Source organism: Delphinus delphis, chromosome 3 (genome assembly GCF_949987515.2).
Source record: "Delphinus delphis chromosome 3, mDelDel1.2, whole genome shotgun sequence".
NCBI classification, from domain to species: Eukaryota; Metazoa; Chordata; class Mammalia; order Artiodactyla; family Delphinidae; genus Delphinus; species Delphinus delphis.
The window spans coordinates 14,472,982-14,497,613 of record NC_082685.1 but is presented as its reverse complement, the minus strand read 5'-3'; the positions used below and the strand labels follow the sequence as shown (position 1 = coordinate 14,497,613).

Here is a 24,632-nt window from a genome sequence, read left to right as displayed (position 1 = left end):
ACTGGAGGGTCCCACCACCCGCCCCAAGGCCAGCCAGCGGTCGCCCCTCCTCTCCCGCGGGGGCAGGGTTGGGGGCGGCGCCTGGCGGGCGGGGGCGGGTCCAGCGGGGGGGGGGGCGCAGTTGCAGGCGACTGGACTCACCGGGCCGGGGGCTGGGGTGGGACCCGGCGGGCGCCATGGAGCTGCTCTCGGCGCTGAGCCTGGGCGAGCTTGCGCTCAGCTTCTCGCGGGTGCCCCTCTTTCCTGTCTTCGACCTTAGCTACTTCATCGTCTCCATTCTCTACCTCAAGTATGAGCCAGGTGAGCCAGGGCCGGAGGCTGGAGAGGACTGGCATTCCGGGGCGAGGGACGGCGGTTTACCCAGGGGTCTGGAGAAGGGGAAAGGCCTGAATCGTGGGGGAACAGTCCCAGGGACCGGTTTGGGGAAACAGGCAGGTGCTGGGATCATGGGGTTCTCCCATACGGGGCCGGACAGAGGGGAGAGACAAGAGAGAGGGCAAGGAGAGAAGCTCCTGAGATTGTGGCGCTGGGGGAGGGGAAGCAGATGCAGGCTGGAGGAAAGGAAAGGAATGTGATTGCTCAGAGGAGAGGGAACAGGTGCTGGGGAGGATGCAGGGAGAGAAGGTCAGGGGTCCGAGCAGGGTACGGTCGCAGGAACTTGGGCGAGGGGCGTAGGTCGTGGTGAGGGCGCAGGCGGGTCGGCTCTGCTGGCCTGGCCAGACGTCCTAGCTGCCCGCAGCCGTGACCTCCCTCCTTGCCCTTGGAGCGGGGAGCCAGAACGGCAGCTGAGTGTCTATATAAGGGCCGGCAGTGCTGGGAGCTGTGATCAGGTTCAGAGAAAGTGACACCGGTGCCCCTTCCCCGCTGTGGCCCTGGGGCAACCTCCTCTCCCTTTCCCTGGGCCAAGGCTCTGCTGGATCTCGGAGCCCAGAGGGAATTCTTCCAGGTCTGGCCCGGATCCTTTTCACTTACTGAGCAGTACTGGCCCTAGGGCAGGATGATTTGGGGTCAGCCTCCTCCCACCAGCTCCAGACCCTCATGGAGAATCGCTGGGGGGAAAACCCAGCTTCTTGGATTGTTTTTTTTTTTTTTTGAACGATTTTTTTAAATGATGGTAAATGGCTTCCTTAGAATGCATTCTATTTTTATACAAGGTTCTGGGAGTGTTTCTTGTTCGTCTCCTAGTATTTTAATAATTCTAGCACACCAGCAAACTAAATGGACAGTAGAATTTAGCTTTAGAAAAGACCAATCACCCGAAACTTTGTGATCTTTTCTCGCACTTAGATGTAAATTATCACTATATTCTCTGGAAGTAGCTTTTTTAAAGATGATAAAAATAGGTGTTTGTGTATATTTAAAAAAGAAAGAAAAACGAACTGAAAAGCCCAAAGGAAAAAGGGGATAGTTACAGTTGACATGGTGGCCACCATTCCAGACCTCACTTCTCTGCATTTATACCCCTGTAGTTACGGATGTAAATGCACAGTCTTATGCAAATAAGATCAAACTCTGCCTGGCAAGTGTTTTTGTTCCATTTTATTTTAGCTCGTCCACATGCCAGAGTCTATTTCTTTAAAGGCTCTTCTGAAAAGCAGTTACTTTGCAAAGCAAAATAAGCTTTGTATTATCTTAGCCTGAACATGGGGCTGTATTTCCTGTCTGCAGATGAATTCCTGGTGGCTCAGGCCAGTCCCGTGGGCAAGTACAGAACCTAGCACACATTGGGAAATCGAAAATTGTGAAGGGCAGCAGCCCAGTAGGGATGTAGGACACAAGTCTCGGAAGGAAAGAGGTCTCTGGGCTGGCTGGGAGCATGCAGAGGGGTTGGGATATTTCTGCTGGAGTCACAGAGTAAATCACCTGAACTTGAAGGACTGCAGCCTGAAGGTTCCTGAAGGCTGAAAGGGTTCAGTGGTTCTGAACCCCAGCAGCACATTAGAGGCTCCTGGGGGTTCTTAAACCCCCATCTCATCTCCACTCCAGACCAATAGAATCAGAATATCTGGGATAGGGCCCTGGCATGCTCGTGTTTCAAGCTCCCCTCCCCCAAGGATGCTATATGCTGTCAAGGTTGAGAACCCCCTGGTCTGATCAACATTCAGCTCCCTCCTTTCATAACTGGGGAAATAGGAAATAGAGGCTAAGCTAATTTACATACACAATGAGCCTGTGGTCCCAGGGCTGGTAGATGACAGCCTTGGAATTCGAGCCCCGGTCTGCTTGATCCCAAGAATCACTGCGATTGCTCTGGGGTACTTGCCTACCCTTAGAAAAGGGAGGCATTGGACTTAGCTGTTAGTCCCCCAGTTTGGTATTCCTGCTAAGCCTCTCTAAAAGTTTCTTCTCAGAATCTGTGTGCTGATTGCAGGACCAGTTACAGAATATGTGTGACCCCTTGTACAGAAATTAAGAATTTTGTGAACCTGAGAGCCAAGCTGGCTTTAAGGAATAATCTTCAAATTGGGAGTCAGTTCTGCTTCTCACAGTGAGTAAACACCAGGCTGGTTGCTTTGCTTACATGAGCTTCAGTTTGCTCATCTGTGAAATGGGTTCATTGGTAAAATAATCCTGGACTCCCTTTCCTGGCTATTGTGAAGATCTGTTGAGAACTTTGTCAGTAGTCAGATCTAAGGCACTTGTGAGAGGTAGTAGAATTATTTGTAAGGCATGGGGCAATGTGTTTTCCAGGATGCAGGCATTTTCTGGGTCAGGCTTTTGTGAGAATCCTGAATGAGGATGAAGCACAAAGTGTGGTCCTCAGGTGAAGAGCATCTGTGGCCCCTGGTTAAGAAATGCAGAATGCCAGGCTCCCCACCAAGACCTGCTAAAACAGACTCTGCATTTGAACAAGATCCCTGTAAGCATACTAATGTTTGAGAAATGATGGGCTAAAAGAGGCTGGAGCTCCTTAATAGGAAAGGGAGGGCCAGGTCTGGCTCACCTCTAGGACCCTTAGCTCTATGCAAGAAGAAATAAAGAAGTAGTGGATGCTGGCGGCATGATTGAAGGAATGAGTGAATGAATGATTAAATGACAATCCTGGCTACCTTAAGCCCTGACCCATGCAAAGAGCCTTCCAGACCAGTGGTTCTCAAGTATGGCTACACATTAGAGTCACCTGGGGAGCTTTTAAGACTCTTGTTGTCCAGGTAGCACCCCTTTATCATTAGAATCAGAATCGCAGGGCGTGGTACCATCATCAGTATTTTTTAAAGTTCCCCAGATGAGAACCAGCTCTGCACCAGTGTTTCCCAACCTCAACACTAATGACAGAGACAGATCATTATTCTCTGTGGCAGGGGCCGTCCTGTGAATTTCAGGATGTTTTGCAGCATCCCTGGCCTCAACCCACTAGATGCCATGAGCATACCCCAGCTGTGACAAACAAAAATGTCCCCAGGGAATTTCCTGGCAGTCCAGTTGTTGGGACTCCGCGCTCTCACTGCTGAGGGCCTGGGTTCAATCCCTGGTCGGGGAACTAAGGTCCCACAAGCCATGTGGTGGGGCCATAAAAAAAAGAAAAAAGTGAAAAAAAAATGTCCTCAGGCATTGCTGGTGTCCCTGCGGGGGGACACACTTACCCCCACTTAAGACTCACTGATCTAGACTGAGTCTCAAGCCCTAATGCTTCCAAGGGCCAGGCAGGTCATATATGGAAAACAATAAGACAGCCAGGTGAGGACCGTCCCCAGGTGAGATCCAGCCATGTGCATCTCTCCCTGATTGGGGCTAGAACCAGCAGAACTAATTTTTCAAGGGAAGCTAGAAATGTGATTTGTAGCTCCCTATGTTTATATGTTAGCTATTTGAACATGTCTTTTCTTTTTTAAAATTAATAGACAGTTTTTTAGAGCAGTTTAGATCCACAGCAAAGTTAAACTGAAAGTAGTTTCCATATACTTTGACTACCCACCCACACCAACCTCCCACACAGCCTCCACCACCATCAACATTCTGCACCAGAGTGGAAACATTTGCTATGGTCCATGAACAAACATTATTGTCAACACCATTATTGTCCTATTACCATTATTATCAGGTATTATCAACATCATTATCAACTAAACTCTGCAGTTGACATAAGGGTTCCTTTGTGTTGTACGTTTTATGGATTTTAACAAGCGTATAATGACATGTATCCATCATTGTAGTATCATGCAGAATAGTTTCACTACCCTGAAGCTCTGCCTATTCATGCCACCCCCCCCTTTTCCCTCCCCAAACCCCTGACAACTTCTGATCTTTTCACTGTCTTCATAGTTCTGCCTTTTCCAGAATGTCATAGAGTTGGAATCATACAGTATGTAGCCTTTTCAGACTGGCTTCTTTCACTTAGCAAGATACATTTAAAGCTCCCCTATGTCTTTTCGTGGCTTGGTAGCTCATTTCTTTTTAGTGCTGAATAATACTGCACGATACAGATGTTCCATGGTTTAATTATTCACCTATTGAAAGACATGTTGGTTGCAGTTTGAACATTTAAAAACTACGGTGGGAGCCAAAGAGAACTGTTCCTTGATCTCTGGTTTGAACTATAAGCTTTTTGAGGGTTGGGGACTGCTCACCCTCCAGCCTTTTGAGGAGGGGCTACTATTCCATTTTACAGTGGGGGAAACTGAGGAAGAGAGCTGAGCACAGAGGCTTGGGAGAGGGTGACTTTCTTAGAGAAACTCTGTGAACACACTTCCTATGTTTAGACCTCACACTAAATAGCGCAGAATGGCAGCAGTGCTAAAGGTGCCCTGGGAAACCTTCTAGCACTTCCTGGCCATCCACAGACAGGACACCGACCCCCAGAGAGGGAATGTTGTGGAGCCCATCACAGGTCAGAAGGAGGGTCCTGATAGGGGTTTCTTCCTTCCTCCTTAGGCAGACCTGATTTTTATAAGTCCATCCACTAAAATTTCCACCCACAGGTACTTTCCATTTCAGTTCAGTTCCAGAAATAACTCTCATATAATTGTTAAACACTAAGCAATTTCTTTTCATCTTCGCAGATGCCCTCTGAAATGAATGATAGTGCCGGGTGACCAACTCGCCCACATTCGCCCAAGACAAGCACCCAAAGTCCCAGAAACCCCTCAGCCCCAAGCAAACCAGGACAGTTGGTCACTCTAGACAGCATCCTCATTCTACACATGACTAAACTGAGGCCCAGGTAGGGGAGTGAGCAACCAAACTCACCCAGTGAGAGGGGAGTGCTTTGGTGGCAAACCTGGAATTGAAACCCACATTCTGCTGCTTCTGGGTGCTGCCCCAAGTACTCAGCAAGAGAAACCAAAAAGAAGCATGGCAAAGGGAAAGAGCCAGGGGGCAGTTTCTTGACCACTGCCTTGCTGTGGATCCTTGGGGCAGGACATCCCCACCAGCCTCAGTCTTCTCATCTGTAGCAATGGGTAGACTCATCCCGTCCTTCTAGGGTTGCTGGGAGGGTATTGATAATGAAAAGAAGTTCACAGACGTAGAAAACAAAATTGTGGTTGCCCAAGGGGAAGGGGGGCAGGTATAAATTAAGAGTATGGGAGTAACAGATACACACTACGGTATATAAAATAAACAACAAGGGTTTACTGTATAGCACAGGGAACTATATTCAATATCTTGTAATAACCTATAATGGAAAAGACTGAAAAAGTATACACAGACAACGTATAACTGAATCACTTTGCTGTACACCTGAAATTAACACAATATTGTAAATCAACTAAACTTCAATTTTTTATTTTATTTATTTATATGGCCACACCACGCAGCTTGTGGGATCTTAGTTCCCCAACCAGGGATCGAACCCAGGCCCTTGGCAGTGAAAACACGGAGTCCTAACCACTGGACCACCAGGGAATTCCCTTCAATTAAAAAAAAATGCATAATGATGATAATACGCAGAGCATTGAATCGTCAATATAACTTGGTGGAGGGAGTGCTTTCATTCTCCCTTTGACAACAGAGGAAACAGGCTTGCGGGGGAGAGGGGGCGAGGGGCGGTTATTTGCCCAAAGCCATGCCAGAGTGAACAGCAGAGCCAAAACCCAGGCGTGTGACTTTTCTACCAGGCCTCACTCATAGTGAGGAGCCTTCTTTGTTCCCGCAAAACCCAGGCTCCCATCCCCACCCCCACCCTCCCTGGCCTTATGGTCCCAGAGGGCACAAGAAAGACCCTGGAAAGAATTCAACCCCTGGGGGTTATTTTTAGTTGCAGAGGTATCCATTTCTGCAAAACATGGGTGCCTCACCTGACCCGGCCCCTGTAGGACCCACCAGCTGCTCTAAAGGATTAACTCTCAGCTGGCGGCGTTTTAAATAGATGCCCCAGAGGAGAAAAGAGAGCATTCGGCTTCATAATGGAGGAACTTGGTAGATGTTGAGACTCAGGATAACCTCGAGGGCGGGGAGAAGATGCGCTTTGGGCTTGTGACTCCAGGGTGAGACTGAGGGGGGAAAATTTGATTCCAACCTCTACTAGGAGTTGGGCAAAGAAGGGATTAGGGTTCCCACCTGACAGAAGGAAAGAGCTGGAGAAAGAAAACAATGATTTGTCCAAGAACACGTGGTTAGTCAATGGGGGTGGTAAAGAGAAAGGGAAAAATGTTGCTGACTTACTCTGAAACAACTTTTATGAGACGTGTTTCCTGATTATAAAATGTATATGCAAGAAAGTGGATAAATAACTTGCAATCTGTTCCTATGATGGAATACTATACAGCAGTGAAAATGAATATTACCCTTGAAAATATTGTGCTCAGTGAAAGAAGCTAGATGCCAACGGCCATGTCTTATGATCCCACCTATATGTAATGTATAAGTTCAAGAACATTTTTATCACTTCCAAAGGAAGCCCTCTCCCTATTAGCAGTCACTCCCCATTCCCCCCTCCCCCAGTCCCTGGCAACCATTAATCTGCTTTCTGTCTCTATGGATTTGCCTGTCCTGGACATTTCATAAAAATGGGATCATACGTTATGTGGCCTTTTGTCTTTGGCGCCTTTCACTTAGCATGTTTTTGAGGTTCATCATGTTGTAGCGTGTATCAGAACTTCATTCCTCTTTAAGGCTGACTTGTATTCCATTGTGTGGATGGACCACATTTAGTTTATCCATTCATCTGTTGATGGACATTTGGGTTATTTCCACCTTTTGGCAACTGTGACTAGTGCTGCTGTGAACATGAGCATGAGTCTTCCAGAACCTAGTGATGGGTTCTTGTGCATAGGGCAGCACGGTACCATGCTGCCTACCCTAGGCTATGAGACCTCCTGTTCCTGGACCCCCATCCACAGCCATCAGAGAGGGGGCAGGCAGTGAGGGGCCCATGAGGGGGCTTGGTACAGACTGTGGAGCCTAGTGTGATGAGGCGGGAGAGTACCCCAAGTCCTTCTTGCTTATCAGCTTTAAGGGCACCCTTGTTTTTTTGCAGTTATGGTGATTAAATATTTCAAACATACAGAATAACTATTCCCACTGACACCTCCGTACTCTCGCCGTACACAGACTTACCAGATGTGAACGTAGATTTGCTTCAGATATGGGTTTTTTTGTTGTTGTTTTTTTAAAGAAATAGTGGCAGGCAGAGCTAACCCCATCTGTTCCTCTCCCTCCCTCTCTAGATGTGACCACTGCCCTAAAGGCAGCCTATATTCTTCCCATGCCTCTATGTATACCTTTACCACCGTTTATGTATCTATGAACTGCATGGAGCATTTTGTGTTGTTTTACATATATACATAAAATATACATAAACATAATCATTTTGCAATCTAACCTTTTGACTCAGCAATAACGTTATGGGATCTTATCCATGTTGATACATCTAGAGCAGGGGTTCTCAGCCAGAAGGGAATTTGTTCTCAGGGGATACTTGGTAATATCTGGAGACATTTTTGGTTGTCACAACCAGGGTGGGGGTGGGCTACTAGCCTCCAATGAGTGGAGGCCAGGGATGTTGCTTGACATGCTGCAGTGCACAGGATGGCCCCCACTGCAGCAGAGAATGATTCTGCCCCATACATCAGCAGTGCTGAGGGTGAGAAGCCCGGATCTAATTCATTTTTATATATCTCCTCTGCGATATTCCATTTTGCGTGACTCTACTCCCTCACTAAGAAACAGTAGACTCCACTTTTCTCCTGTTGTCACAGTATGGCAGTGAAATCCCCCTCCCCGTGTCTCTTTGCCCACATGCACTAGTTTCTTTTGAGCAAACAGTGAGGAGCAGAATTGCTGGAGCACAGGCGACTCACAGCTTCTGGCTTCCTCAGTATTGTCAGATTGCCTCCAAGCTGGTTATGCCTGTTGACCCTCCCAACTGTGTGTGTACAAGGGAAACCTGGGCTTTTTCCCTCTGGAGGAGGGGCAGATAGTCCCCTCCCCACTTCTCTGTGAGGTTGACAGATTTGAGAAGAAGGCAGCTCCCTCTATGGAGTACAGTAGACTTCATGTTTCTTTCCCCAACACGGGCTTAGAACATTGGACATCAAACCCAGGAAAGAGGCTTGGATGCCATGTTGAAAGGTGTGGGGTCTGTGTGGCCCTGGCTTGGTCACTTGCTTTGCTGGATATCCAGCCCATGCCGACCTGACCAGTATATCTGGCATTGAGTGCCCCTTAGCCCTTAGGTTTCCTCTCTCCTCCCCCTTCCACCTTCTCCCATGCTCTCCCTTTGCCTGGATCATCTTCACCCCTCCACCCCCGTCCTCTAGGAAATCCCTGCTCATTGTTCAGATCTCAGCTTAAGTGCCACTTCCTAAATGAAGTCTGACCTCCTCAGCTGGGACAGTTCCCCAATTAAACCCTTCAAAGCACCATGTGTCTCTCCCTTATGAGGTTTAACCTTCATTTGTGGGATTATTTAACCACGTTGCCTCTCTACCACACTGTGGGCCCCACAAAGGTAATGCCTGAACCAGCTCTTGCTTATAGCTGCATCCCCAGTGCCTAGCAAGAGCCCAGCACATGGTCAGAGCTCAAAAACACTCACTGAATGCCTGGGTGATCTTGGGTAAGCCACTGACCTTGGGGAGACTCTGTTGCCTCATCTGTCAGATGCTATGTTAATTTCCTAGGGCTGCCATAACAAATGACCACAAACTAGAGGGCTTAGAACAACAGAAATTTATTCTCCACAGTTCTGAAGGCCAGAGTTCAAAGTCAAGGTGTCTGGTTCCTTCTGGAGGCTCTAGGGGAGGATGCTTCCATGCCTCTTTCCTGGTTTCTGGTGTCTTCCGGCAATCCTTGGCATTCCTTGGCTTCTACATACATTACTCCAGTCTTTGCTTCTGTCTTCATATCGCCATCTGTATGAATTTCCTTTGGCTGCCATAATGAAGTACCACAAACTGAGTGGCTTAAAACGGAAATTTATTGTCTCACCGTTCTGGAAGCTAGTAATGCAAAATCAAGGTGTCAGCAGGGCCATGTTCTCTCTGATGGTTCTAGGAAGGAATCTTTCTATGCCTCTTCCTAGCTTCTGGAGGTGGCTAGCATCCTTGGGTTCCATGGCTTGTAGATGCATCCCTATAGTCTCTACCTCCTTGTTTATTTGGCCTTCTTCCCTGTGATATGTCTCCTCTTATAAGGAACACCAGACATTGGATTAAGGCCCACCTAATGACCTCATCTTAACTTAATTACATCTGCAAAGACCCTATTTCCAAATAAGGTCACATTCACAGATACCAAGGGTTAGGACTTAAACATATCTTCTTGTGAGTTCAACTTACAACACCTTCTTCTTTGTGTCTGTGTCTCCTTTTTTTGTCTTTTATAAGAACACTCTCATTGGATTCAGGACATACCCAGATGCTCCAGGATGATCTCATCTCGAGAGCCTTACCTTATTTGCACCTGCAAAGACCCTATTCCAAATGAGGTTTTGAAGGACATGAATTGGGGGTGGGGGGTGTCCCTCCTATAACTCACTATAGGCAGGGACATTGATCCCTACATTACCTGTGGTTGAAAGCCTGGGCTCTGACGCTGAAGCCTTGAGGATGGTGTGAAGGTATGTAGTTGCCTGGGACACAATAGTAACTCAATTAAAAAAAAAAGAAGTAACTCAATAAATAAAGGGAGCAGGGGAAGTTGTTGTTATAATGTAACCAAAAGTGCCCAGCACAACCTCAGTGCCTAGGAGTGTTCAGTCCACATTTGCTAGAATGTAACCTCCATGTGGATAGTTCTTTCACTAACAATTATTTATTGAGTAACTACCATGTATCAGGCACAGTGCCAAGCACATGGGGTCAGGGGAAGTGGGTGGTTCAGCAGCAGATAAGACTGATAAGGTCCCTGTACTCACGAAAGGATTAAGATCAAGTCAACTTGTTGAGTGTATCAATAGTATATACAGGTATTTATGCCAGTAGCTTCACACTTAGTACACAGCATAAAGAGGCCAAGCGTTCAGACTCGACACTTTAGAGACAAAAGGCATCCAATCTCTAGAAACAAAGAGAAACTTTCCCCCCAAACTCCCAAAACCTGAACTAATTATTTCTTTTGATTAGCCTTTTGACTAATAGATTACATATTGTAAGCTTGTCATCTCACATCCACACTGAGTAGAGTTTTCATTGGATTAAGTAAATTGTTTATTAAAGAGAGGCACTGGGGAATACTACTTGGCCATAAAAAAGAATGAAATAATGCCATTTTCAGCAACAGGGATGGACCTAGAGATTATCATACTAAGCAAAGTAAGTCAGAATGAGAAAGACAAATACCATATGATATCACTTACATGTAGAATCTAAAATATGACACAAATGAACTTATCTACAAAACAGAAAAAGACAGATGTAGAGAACAGACTTGTGGTTGGCGGGGCGGTGGTGGGGGGTGGGGGAAGGGAAGGTGTGGGAGTTTGGAATTAACAGACGCAAACTGTTATATATAGGATGATAAACAGCAAGGTCCTACTGTATAGCATATATAGCACAGGGAAGTATATTCAATATCCTGTGATAAGCCATAATGGGAAAGAATGTAAAAAATAATGTTTATATATGTATAACTGAATCACTTTGCTGTATAGCAGAAATTAACACAATATGGTAAATCAACTATATTTCAATAAAATAAAATTTAAAATAAAACTTAAAAAATAGAGTCATTGGTACCAGCTCTGGCTGTGAGAGCTAAGTAGCTGTGTCTTATGACTTAATTCTAAATTCATTCTCTGGAAGATGAAACCAGTGGAGGAGGGAAGGAATCAAATGATGAAATAAGTTGTCACACCAGGAGACACCCAGGTTCCAACTCAGGGGTGTGGCTCTAGAAGATTAGGACAATAGTAGCATAAAGATAGAACCTAACTATCTCAAAAGATTCAAAAGAATTTGTCCATTTCTTCCTTTTGAATCTTTTGAGATAGTTAGATTCTATCTTTATGCTACTATTGTCTTAAGATGCAGATCTACTAGAGAATGGACTTGAGGATATGGGGAGGGGGAAGGCTAAGCTGGGACAAAGTGAGAGAGTGGCATGGACACATACACACTACCAAACGTAAAATAAATAGCTAGTGGGAAGCAGCCGCATAGCACAGGGAGATCAGCTCGTGCTTCGTGACCACCCAGAGGGGTGGGATAGGGAGGGTGGGAGGGAGGGAGATGCAAGAGGGAAGAGATATGGGGACATATGTATATGTATAACTGATTCACTTTGTTATAAAGCAGAAACTGACACACCATTGTAAAGCAATTATACTCTAATAAAGATGTTTTAAAAAAAAAGATACGAAAGACTTAAGTGTGTAGTATAAAGTGTATTTGACTAATAGACATTAATCCTGTACCTCTAGTGTTTTTTGTAAACGTGTTTTTAAAGAACTAGACCCCCTGCCTTCATTTTAATTTGGGATCTTAAAATACAGTTTATCTTGAAAGAGTTTAAGACTCATAAGAAATTGCAAAAATGGGTTCTTTTTTTTTTTTTCCTGTGGCCATGCCACAGCTTGCAGGATCTTAATTCCCCAACCAGGGATTGAACCCCTGGCAGTGAAAGTGCTGAGTCCTAACCACTGGACCACCAGGGGAGTCCCAGAAGTTGCAAAAATGGAGCAAAGAGTTTTCAAGTCCCCTTCACCGAGCTTCCCCCAATGACAGCATCTTACCTAATGGTAGCTCATTATTTAAACATGAAAATTGGCGTCAGAATAATACCATTAACACCAACTACAGACTTTATTCAGCTGTTTTTACATGCACTTTAAAAAATATAGTCCTTTGAAATTTTATCACATGTGTAGATTGGAGTAACCACCACCACGATCAGGATTACAGAATGGTTCTGACACTCCAAAGAAACTCCCCTGTGATGCCCCTCTATAGTTAGATCTTCCTTTGAACCCTAACCCCTGGTAACCACTGATCTGCTCGCTGCCACTCATCACTATGGTTTTGTCACTTGGAGAATGTTATATAAATGGAATCATACGCAGTATGTAACCTTCTGAGATTGGCAGTTTTCGCTGAGCGTCACACCGTTGAGATCTGTCTGGGTTGTTTTGTGTATCCCTGGTTTATTCCTTTTTCGTTACTGAGTAGTATTCCATGGTACAGATGTATCATGGTTTGTTTATCCATTCACCCATTGAAGCCATTTGGGTTGTTTACAAATAAAGCTGCTATGAATATTTGCATGCACGCCTGTGTGAATACCAGATTCTCCTTTTCAAACAAAATCTTATGCCGAACTCTGAGATGAAGCAGTAAACGAAGTTGTGCTCTGGTTGAAACAGGGGAGGAAGACCCAGGACATACTTGCTCGGTTTCTCCTTTGCCCCTGCAAACCCTCACGGTTCCCAGGAACACAGTTTGAAAACCATTGCTCTTGGGAGCCCATCCTCTCAGACCATGGAGGTCTTGGGTTATCAAGGCTGCAGGATGTCAGGACATGGGCCAGTTCATTCCCCTATCTCTGTGGTTCTCAACTTTGTTGCACAAAGGAATCACCTAGGAGCATTAAAAAAATCCACAAGCCCAGCCACATCCCACACCGACAAACCGAGACCCTCTGGGATGGGAAGCAGGCATCAGGTGTTTGTAAAGTCCCCAGGTAACGGATGTACACCCAAGTTGGAAACCGATGCACTGAGCCATCTTCCTTAGGTGTGGGGTCCCTATTTCTGTTCGCTAAGTTAGTCCAGTGTTTTGCATTTTCTTGCCTTGGGTTTATAAGAAGACTCAATTTAGTATCATTTATGAATGTTTATCCTCAGTTGCAGAAACTGTGAACTGTTACATTTTTTTCTTTGTTATCCTTTTATTTTTTAACAGCTTTACGGAGATGTAATTCATACACCACCCAATTCACCCATTTAAATCATCCCATTCACTGGTTTTTAGTATATTCACAGAATTGTGCAACTATCTCCTCCAAGCTGGATCCTCTAGCTTTTACCCTCCCATCTCCCCCATCCCCTCCAGCCCTAAGCAACAATTAATCTACTTTCTGTTTTTCTATGTGAAAAATTGAATAAAGTACTAAGACCAAAAATGGGGTGGAGTCCACATAGTGGTGAGAGCCCAGAGTCGGGAGTGAAGGGCTCAGTAGAGCAAGGAAGCCTTCCTGGAGGAAGTGGCATTTGTGCTTGGCCATTTTTTCTTGTGTCTTTGTTCCTTCTATGCTGCTAGCATGGGATGCCCTCTCTCCCTCCTCACCCTGTTAGTTTAATTCTGCCTTCAAGGACTCCATTATTCAGCTTTGCTCATTGCTCTTTCTACACCGTTCCTCACATGTGGGCATGCCCTGCACTGTCCCCTTCGGTACCAATACCTGGTGACTTCCCTCTGCACTGATGGCTCTCCCCCAGCAAGATAGGGCTCCGGAGCTCTTCAGCTCCACCTTTCAAATTTCTTCTGTGCCTTCCTGTCTGGGGCCAACCAAAGCTCTTTACTCAGCAAATGAACATTCTCCATAAGAGCACAACTTAACAACAGAAGGACAACCCAATTTTTTAAAAAATACACAAAAGACTTGAATAGACATTTCCCCAAAGAAGATATAGGAATGACCAATAAGCACATGAAAAAGTACTGAATATCACTGATCACTAGGGAAATGCAAATCAAAACCACAATGAGATATCACCTCATACCCATCAGCATAGCTATTCCTAAAAAACAGAAAACAACAAGTATTGCTGAGGAGGTGGAAAGGTTGGAACCCTTGTGCATTACTGATGGGAATGTAAAATGGGGCAGTTGCTGTGGAAAACAGTACGGAAGTTTCTCAAAAAATTAAAAATGGAATTAACATTTGATCCAGCAATTCCACATCTGGAATATACCCAAAAGAATTGAAAGCAGGAACTCGTGCAGATATTTGTATGTTCATGTTCTTAGCAGCGCTGTTCTCAATAACCAAAAGGTGTAAGCAACCCAAATGTCCACTGATGGCTGAATGGATATGTAGAATGTGGTAGATCCATCCAATGGAATATTATTTAGCCTTAAAAAGGAGAAAATTCGGACACATCTTATGACATGGATGAACTTTGAGGACATTATGCTAAGTGAAAGAATCCAGTCATAAAACAACAAATACTGTATGATGCCACTTACATGAGGTCTATAAAGTAGTCAGGTTCATAGAGACAGAAAGTAGAGTGGTAGGCGTCAGGGACTGGAATGAAGGAGGAATGGAGAGTTAGCGGTTTTTTTGGCTGCGTTGGGTCTTTGTTGCTGCACGTGGGCTACCTCTAGTTGCAGCGTGCGGGGACTACTCTTCGTTTCAGTGCACGGGCTTCTCACCGCGGTGGCTTCCCTTGTTGCTGAGCACCGGCTCTAGGTGCACGGGCTTCAGTAGTTGTGGTGCACGGGCTCTAGAGCGCAGGCTCAGTAGTTGTGGCACATGGGCTCTAGAGCGCAGGCTCAGTAGTTGTGGCACACGGGCTTATTTGCTCCATGGCATGTGGGATCTTCCCAGACCGGGGCTTGAACCTGTGTTCCCTGCATTGGCAGGCGGATTCTTAACCACTGCGCCACCAGGGAAGTCTGAGTCAGTGTTTAATGAGGACAGAGTTTCAGTTTTGCAAGGTGAAAAGCTCTGGAGATGGATGATGGGGATGGTTGCACAATAACATGAATGTGCTTAATGCCACCTTAGAGTGGTACATTTTATGTATATTTTACCATGCACACAAAAATTTTTTAAATAAGGAGAGACCAAAAGTACAGGTATAAGCTTATAGGGATCTTGGCATCAGCCCAAGGCAGGAGTAGCCGCGTCAAAGCTTTCCCGACTGCGTGTTGTCCTGTCTCTTCAAGCTTCAGTCTCCTCATGGGGATAATAAGAGTGATCACATGGCTGCAGTTATCAATGAAGATTTAATGTCCTTCCTATAAATGCTAAACCCAGTGTCTGAAACCTGGGAATGCTTGCTAATGAGCTGGTGTTATTGTTATTGCCACCTCTCTGAGCTTGGAGGAAAGAGCCCCAGCCTGGTTCTGCCTTCTCTCTGTGTGACCTCAGACATGTGTGCACCCTCTCTGAGCCTTGGTTCTTCCTCTGAAATGGGCAAACTGCAAGGCATTGGGTGGGCACTCTCTGAGGGCAGCTGAATTAGGATGGGCTGAACAGAGGGCATAACGGGTGAAGCATGTCCCAGATGCCCTGGTGATGGTGGGGGATGCCCCATGCCCCTCAGGAGCAGTCGAGCTGTCCCGGCGCCACCCCATGGCATCCTGGCTGTGTGCCATGCTGCATTGCTTCGGGAGTTACATCCTGGCTGATCTGCTCCTCGGGGAACCCCCGGTCGACTACTTCAGCAACAACTCCAGCATCCTGCTGGCCTCAGCAGTCTGGTAAGAATCACTGGTCTGGCGGGATGTGAGAGAGCAGAGCAGGCGGGCAGGGTGACCCTGCCACCTGGGATTGGGGAGGCGGGAGGCTGGAGGGACTAGAACCCACCAGCACAACCTCCACAGTGGTCCTGACCCACCACTTTCCACTGCCCAGCTGTCCTAAGCCCGGCAAGTGAGAGCGAGGGTCTGGACACAACCTCATCTCCGAGGGGCCCCAGGGTCTGTCTCCCCCTGAGGCTTGGCATTCTCTCCCCAAAGGTACTTGATTTTCTTCTGCCCCTTGGACCTCTTTTACAAGTGTGTCTGCTTCCTGCCGGTGAAACTCATCTTCGTGGCCATGAAGGAGGTGGTGAGGGTCCGCAAGATCGCCGTGGGCATCCATCACGCGCATCACCACTACCACCACGGGTGGTTCGTCATGATCGCCACTGGCTGGGTCAAAGGTAAACAGGACCATGATGAGAACAAGGGAAAAGCACCCCAGTTGAGAACCCCTGTTCAGTGGGACATACCAGGCACCCCAGCTGGCACAGCCATTGCTCTGGGCTAAGGGATGTCAGGACAGCCTCCTCATCAGTAGACACCTTTAGGGTAAATGAGAAGATTCCTCCAGAAATTTAACTATCAAAGGTAAATAGGACAACGAAGCAATGACAGCTGATGTCTCTAGAGCAGGATTTCTCAACTGTGGCCCTACTGACGTTTGGGGCTGGACCATTCTCTCTGGTGGAGGCCATCCTGTGCATCGTAGGATGTTGAGCAGCGTCCCTGGCCTCCACCCACTAGATGCCTGTAGCACCTACCAGTGTGACGACCTAAATTGTCTCTAGACATTGCCAGATGCCTCCTAGAGAGGAAATCATACCCCTGTAACTACAGAGGTTCTTACGCTTTGTGGACTACAGCCCTTTTATCAGCCCAGTAAAGCCTACAGACCCTTTTCTGTTTTTTAAATGCATAAAGTAAACTATATAGGAGAATAAAGGAAGCCTATTATTTTAAAGTAGTTATAAATTTAAAAAAATATGCTGTAGTAGCTTTATCCATCTTTCCTAGTGATTAAATAGCAGACCTTACAGTGGCTCCTAGTAACTCTCAGACTTTTGAAGTGGTGTTGAGCACAAATGATATTTTGAAACCACCATCTGCAACAATGGGAATGTGAAAAGAAAAACATCCATGAATTCTGTTGGTGACAGAATCACAGACTTGCAAATCCTGCTGAGGTAACTGCCTCCCTTCATGATGGAAGGAAAGGCTGGATTTCAGTGAGGGATGTGACAACGAAGATGTAATTCTGTTTCCTGTCTGGGTTCATAGACTCCAGGTTAAGATCCCTGACCCAGGGCAAGTTTTGAGTTGAGCCCTTTGTGCATCTTTTCTCATTTGATCCTTAAGACTCTCCTTTAGGAGAAGGCTAACATCATCTCTTTTTACAGAGGAGGGAAATGAAATGACATGCCCAAGGTCACATGGCTATGGGGACACAGCTGGGTTTGACTCCAAGTCCTCTGAATTCAACATCCACTCTCCTAACAGCTTTGGAGCCCTCCTTTTTATCCTCCTCCATTTATGCTAAGAGGTAGACCAAGATAGACTTTGAGACAAAAAAATATTACTAAAAATATAGAGGGACAGTATATAATGTTGGGTCACTCCACTAAGAAGATATAACCATTATAAACATATACGCACCTAAAAACAGAGCACCCAAATACATAAAGCAAAAGTAGAGGGAAGTTAAAGGAGAAATAGATAATTCAACAGTAACAGTTGCAGTGGTGGACCAAGGAGTAAAAGGAAGGCAGGGAAAGAAGGCTTGAGCAGGTGCTAAACGCCACTGGGCACCGAATCTCTGCTTCCTGCTCACCAAAGTGGGTACCCCCCAAATGCCTGGGTCTAGAATCATCATCCATTGAGTCAGAGTGTCCTCAGTACCACTGACATTTAGGGCTGGATCATGCTCTTTGGTGGGGGCTGTCCTGTGCATCATAAGATGTTGAGGAGCATCCCTAGCTTCAACCCATTAGTTGCCAGTAGCAGCCCCCTCCCCAGTTGTGACAATCAAAAATGTCTACAGATACTGCCAAATGCTTCCTTGGGGGCAAAGTCATCCAAGATGCAAACCCCTGGTCCAGTGGTGCCTATCAGGCATCCCAGTTAGCACAACCACTCCTGGAGTGGGCGTCCAAGCCTCTTTAGCCAATACGTTTGGGGTAAATGGGAAGATTCTTCTAGAAATTTAACCAGAAATCTTGACATGGGTCTCATTCTCTCTCCAGGAAGCCTGTACTACAGAGCAAATTCCCCAGGGGTATGACATGCCTTCCAGAGGGCAAGTGGCTTGAAAAAGGTTGAAAGCTCAGAACCCAGAGAGAAGAGAGGCTGGGGGTGGGGAGCCCTCTGGAAGCCTCATGCACAGCTCAGGGTCCTGGATTGGGAGCATCAGGGCAGACAACCCAGATTTGTCCAAGACATACCTTGCAGGTGGGATATGACCTCGATTACTTCATGCTGGTTTTGCTCCAAATGTGCTGTGTGACCCTCAGCAAGACTGTCCCCTCTCTGGGCCTCAATTCCCCCACCTGCAACTGATGATCATACACCCCAGGCTCAGTATCCCTCTGGAGGAGACTCCAGAAGCAAAGAAGCTGCTTCCTTGGGAATTCAGCCAAGAACAGGGAGCTGGAGGGGGCGGGCTTGTTTAGAAGTACCCTGTCCCATAGGCTCTGGTGTCGCCCTCATGTCCAACTTTGAGCAGCTGCTCCGAGGGGTCTGGAAGCCAGAGACCAACGAGATTCTGCACATGTCCTTGTGAGTATCCCATCCTCCCTATTCCCTGGGCCTGACCCTGGGTTGGATACTTCTGGTAACTTGGAAGTCTCAGCCCCTGATTCTCCTTTCAGAAGCTTCCAGAGGCCATGGCTGGGGGACCCCGGAGGTAGAGCCCTAACACTACCTAGGGGACAGGGGCAGGCAACGTTGCAGGGTGATGAGACACTTGATTTGGGTTTTGAAGAGTGAATAAGAGCTTTCTGGCAAAGAGGGAGCTTCTGGACAGAGGCCAGCACCTCTGACAACTCTCAAGTCAGAAAAAGAGCAACGATTCTGCCTGGTTCTGCGGGGTCAGGGTACAGATTGTGGGTGGGAAGTGAGGGATTCAGGATGTAGAACACAGAGCGTGGGTGAGGAGTGTGGCTGCGGCTAAGTGGGGAACATTGGGCAGGGCCAGATGGCAACATACAGGACTCCACCCAGGACCCCACAGGGCGTTTAGCCTAATACATTTTTAAAAGACCTAAAGGTTCAAGCTAGTTAAATTTTCTCCCAATCTACAATAACGCTGTTGCCATTAAAATATGACGACATTAAAAGGCTCACCCATATGCCAATGAAAACTAGCTTCCATTTCATATGTTGGAAAACATAACTTTATCTCACTTTATTCCCATGAGAGGTCTGTTCCCACACTCAGCTCATGGACAGGGAAATGGGGGCTCAGACCGTTGTGTCCCTTGCTACTAAGAGGGCAAGTGGCTTCCCCTCTCAGATTCTATTTCTGCCTCATCAGCTGAGTGTGAAGGCGCCCTCACACACATAACCCTCTGACCCTGGCTCCTGGTGCGTGCTTTGGAAATATCAGGTCGAATTATCATCATGAAGTATGTGCAGTGAGCGACAGACTTCAGAAACAGAAGTCACTGGTCTGTCTTCTGCAACAAGTCAAAATATCGGAAGCCTATTCTTCAAGGAAGAAAAGGAAAATTAAGAAGAACTGTGTGTTGTAATCTCACCTTCTGGGGGAGTGCACTGTTCAGAAATCCCCAAGACCACCCTCAGGTCTGACAATTTGCTAGAAGGACCCATAGCGCTTGGCCAAGCCATTATACTTAGGATTATAGTTTATTACAGATGAAAATTGGCAAAGGTAAAGACGTGGGGCAGCATCCAGGGAGAGACCAGGCGCAAGCTTCAAACTGTCATTTCTCAGTGGAACTGTGTGGACAGCACCTGTTTCTCCCAGCATCCATGCGTGACCGTATGCGTTGAAGATTGCCAACCAGTAGTGCTCCCCTGAGCCTTGGTGTTCAGGGGCTTTACTGGGGCTTGGTCACACAGACATAGCTGACTGCCTGCATGGCTGACCTCAGTCTCCAGTCCCTCCAGAGGTTCAGCGGATACCATGTGGCCCAAGACCCCACCCTAAATCACACCATTACCATCTGGTATGACCCCAAATCCCCAGGTAAACAAAGACACTCCTATCAGGCAGGACATTCCCAGGGCTTAATGGATACCTTCCAGGAGCAGGGAAAAGGAGAGACCTCTTTTGGGGCCAAGGTAGCTCTTTACTGTACAGGGAGATCCCCCGTCATCCATGTCACATGGGCACCTTCCCACCATGCACTCTGGAGAAGCTGGGATGGGTGCTGGGACCAGCAGGGGTGGGCAGAGAAGGGGGCCTGGGACAGTGGTACAGAGGCCTGAGCCATGCAGAATCTCCCAGTAACCACAGCTACCTCCTCCAGCCCCACCAAGGCCAGCCTGTACGGAGCCATCCTCTTTACCCTCCAGCAGACCCGCTGGCTCCCAGTGTCCAAAGCCAGCCTCATCTTCATCTTCACCATGTTCATGGTATCCTGTAAGGTAAGCCTTCCTGTCCTGACGCCGACCCAAACCTCCCAGGCTGAGGTTAGGGAGCTTAGACTCATGGCCTTGAGTGTCTGGGGAAAGGACAGCCCTAAGGTCAAGGGGTGGGGAGCTTGTCAGTAGGTTCATGCATGGGAGAAGGGTATGAGAAGATTAGTGTCCAGCAGGTGGGGATGGCAGTGAGCAGAACAAGGTCTTCCAGGCAGAGGGCCCAGCAGGGGCAAAGGCCAAGATGGGGGCAGGAGTGTACGGAGTCTGTTTGGAGTATCAGGGCCTTGTGCCTCGGGCATGGAGAGCGGGCTGGACCAGGAATGGTGCTGGTCTGACCCTCAGGCCTTGAGTTAGGGTCACCCCCTACCCAGGAAAGGTCTTCTGGGGCCCTGCACTCTTCCCTCCCCGTGGAGCTGAGGGACTTCGCTGCTGGCTCCCCGGGAAGGGACCACAGGCCATCGCATAGGGAAAGGGAGTGAGCGACCCCAAGCCAAACACAGCTCCTCTCTGAGCCCAGGTGTGTGTGTGGGATACTCCTGGGGAAAAGGTGACCAACTGTCTTGGTGTGCCTGGGTTTTTAGCACTAAAATCTCGCCTCCCAGAAAACCCAGGACACTTGGTCACCTTCTTAGGGGTGCATGCAGCCAGAAGGCTGGGTCTGGGCTACCTCTGCCCTTCACCTGGCTGACCTTCTCCCTTTTTCCCCCCCAACCCCCCACTTTGCTTCTGCCTCATCCTCCCTCTGGCTCTGCTGCCTCTCCTGTCCCTCTGCCACACCACCTCAGGTGTTCCTGATGGCCACTCACTCCCACAGTTCCCCTTTTGATGTTCTGGAAGGCTACATCTGCCCTGTGCTGTTTGGGTCGGCCTGGGGGAGCGACCATCACCATGACAACCACGGTGGATCCCAGGGCGGCAGTGGGCCCGGCCCCTCGCACTCAGCCCTGCCCACCAAGTCCAAGGAGGAGCTGAGTGAGGGCTCCAGGAAGAAAAAAACCAAGAAGGCAGATTAGAGGGCAGCCCTGGGGGCATTCAGGGCACCAAGGAGAGGACCCAGACCCAGGACCTGGGCTCAGTTCTCCCCTCTCCAGGCCTCTACTTCGCCATCTACAAATTGGAGCCATTAGCCCCCCCTCCAGGGCTGATGCGGGGGTTAAATGAGATATGGGGGTGAAGGGCATTTGTAGGAATGGGGGGGTCCCTTCCTCTTTCTGCCAGGTCCCCATAGAGTTACAGCTTTTGTGGGGGGGAGAGTTCACAGAATCCCAGCAGCAGCTCCAGCCGGAAACCCTGGCCGTTATGTTCTTGGTTCTATTATTTCCTCTAAAATTACACCTTGACTCCAAAAGAATTTCAAGCCATGTTGAGGCTCACTCATTTGACGGACGTTATACTAAGGGTCTGCTGTAAGGTAGCTGCTGTGATTTCCACGTCTCTTCTTGCCGACTTCTCCTGGGCATCCCTGGGCAAGTTGCCTCCTGCTCTGAGCCTCGCGTGCCCCATCTATATAGTGGCTCCTCACCCCATTCTGTATGCAGGGGCTGATGTGAGGCTGGACGTGAACCAGATTTCTAAGCTCAGAAGCACAATGTAGGAGGGGAGGCCTTGGTGGATGTTCATTGTGCGTAAAAATGGCTTTGCATTTTAGATCTTTTGTGTTTGTGGACTGGAGAACCCCACAAGTTACTTGGCACAAAGGAGGCCTTCAGGAGACATGTCTAAGCCAGACTTGAGAGCATGGAGGGTGGGGAAGGCTTGTTCTCATCCTTGGCTTCAGGTTGTTCCTAAACCAAAGAAATGCAGCTGGCTGGTCAGGGGTTCCAAGATCTGGCTCTGTCCAGGGGCTCCAAGAACTCACGGTTGGACCTGGGAAGCTCCATGAGACCTCCCTCATGCTGTCATCCTTCATTGCCGCTCACTGAGTCATTCAACAAACACATGCCTACTATGTGCCAAACCTTGTGCTGCTGCTAGACAGGCTGGGAACTTGATTCAGGGTGTGCGAGGGGGATGGGAGCTGAGCACCCCTCCTGGCCATCTTCATCTCAGCCTAGGTCACCAGGACATCTGAGAGGGTAGGTGGGTTGGGCATGGCCAGTCTCAGATGGGGTTGGGGCCCAGACCAGGCCAGCTTGGGGCTGCCCTTTGTACACGATGCTGAGAGCATGCTCAGGGCATCAGCCTGCAGCTGTGTCAGAGTGGTGTGGGATTGTTGGGGTTCCAGGTGTTGCCCAGCTATTGGGAAAGTGCCTTGATCTGGTGATGCCTTGGAGTTAGGTGGGTCCTGAGGCTGTAGGGCCCCCAAATTCCTCCTTTTGCATGTCCATCAAGGCTCAGCGTGAAGGGTCAGCAAATAAATTTGTTGTGAAAGAACCCTGATGGCTTGTCTGATTCATTCTTGCTCTTTTGGCCTCACGGCACAATGGGAGTCCTGTGAACTTAGAGACGCGTGGAGTCTCCAGGAGAATGAGGCTCATGGCAGCCCTTGCTCACCAGTGGGAGATAGAGGCAGTGGGTGAAGTCTGCGGGGCTTGGAGTTAAGCAGAAATGGGTTTGATCCTCACTCTGCCATTGACAGGTCATGGGGCTTCCCCTTCTCTAAGCCTGTTTGCTTCTTGGGAAAAAGAGGATGATGATTATCACTGCCCTTCAAAGACAGGTGGGAGGATTAATGGGAGTGGTTGGGATTTGCAGCTAAGAGTCTGTGCAAAACCCTGTTAAAGAATGAAAGTCAAGCCACAGACTGGGAGAAAAATCTTTGAAAATCACACATCTGATAAAGGGATTGTATCCTGCGTATGTAAGGAATTCTCAAGACTCAATAATAAGAAAACAGCTCAACTTAAAAGGATTTGAGTGGACACTTTGTCATAGAGAATATACAGATGGTATAGAAATAAGCACATGAAAGATGCTCAACATCCTTGGCCATTGGGGAAACGAGTGGGAAGACACCACTTCACGCCCACTAGGAGAGCTAAGAGTAAAGAGACTGACCATACTAAGTGCTGGTGAGGATGTGGAGCAAATGGAAATCTCATACATGGCATGTGGGAATGGAAAACAGTGCAACCACGTTGGAAGACAGTTCAGCAGTTTCTTAAAAAGTTAAACAAAAGTTAAGACAGTTTGGCAGTTTCTTAAAAAGTTTTGTATGACCCAGACATTCCACTCAGGTATTTATGTGCCCAAGAGAAATGAAAATATGTGTCCACACAAAGACATGGACACGGGGCTTCCCTGGTGGCGCAGTGGTTGAGAGTCCGCCTGCCGATACAGGGGACGCGGGTTCGTGCCCTGGTCCGGGAAGATCCCGCATGCCGCGGAGCGGCTGGGCCCGTGAGCCATGGCCGCTGAGCCTGCGCGTCCGGAGCCTGTGCTCCACGGCGGGAGAGGCCACAACAGTGAGAGGCCCGCGTACCGCAAAAAGAAAAAAAAAAAAAAAAAGGTGAATGGGAACTTCCCTGGTGGTGCAGTGGTTAAGACTCCATGCTGCCAATGCAGGGGGCTGGGATTTGATCCCTGGTCAGGGAACTAATATCCTGCATGCTGTGCGGTGCGGCAAAAAAAAAAAAATTTGAATGAATAGTACTCAGCAATAAGAAGGAACAAACTATAACATGAATGAGCCTCAAATGCATCATGATGGTGAAAAGAGCCATACAAAAGAGTATGCATGTGGGATGATGCCATTCATATAAAATTCTAGAAAAGGCAAATTCACCTGTAATAACATCTGATCAGTGGGTGTTCGGGGAGAGAGACGAGACAGGTGCTGGGGTAGAAGGGATGGCAAAGAAGCAGAAGAAAACTTTGGGTGATGGATGTCTTCACCCTCCTGATTGTGGTGATGGTTTCACGGGTCTATATACATGTCACAACTTATCAAATTGTATAGTTTGAATCTGTGCAGTTTATTGTATGTCAATAGTATTTCAATAAAGCTGTAAAAAAAAACTTAAGAAAACAAACTTGATAAAAATTGGGCAAAAGATTTGAACAGACAGTTCACCAAAGAGAATAGATGTATGACAAGTAATCACATGAGATACACATTAAATCCATGATAAAATGCCACTGCAGTATCTGTTATAGGCCGAATTGTGACACCCCCCGACCCCCATTTTGGGAGTTGGAGTCTTTAAAGAAGTGATTAAATTCAAATGAACTCTTTAAGGTAGACCC

At 47.6% G+C, this 24,632-nt stretch overlaps 1 protein-coding gene across 1 annotated transcript; it reads left to right on the top strand.

Moving 5' to 3' along the window:
* The first annotated feature begins 147 nt into the window (after nucleotides 1–147).
* TMEM38A (transmembrane protein 38A) lies at nucleotides 148–22,819 on the top strand. The gene is made up of 6 exons (XM_060006709.1): nucleotides 148–300; nucleotides 15,650–15,806; nucleotides 16,065–16,249; nucleotides 18,533–18,620; nucleotides 20,336–20,453; nucleotides 21,233–22,819. The coding sequence occupies exons 1-6, from the start codon at nucleotides 177–179 to the stop codon at nucleotides 21,458–21,460; spliced, it is 900 nt and encodes a 299-aa protein (XP_059862692.1). The 5' UTR covers nucleotides 148–176; the 3' UTR covers nucleotides 21,461–22,819.
* The last annotated feature ends 1,813 nt before the right edge of the window (nucleotides 22,820–24,632 follow it).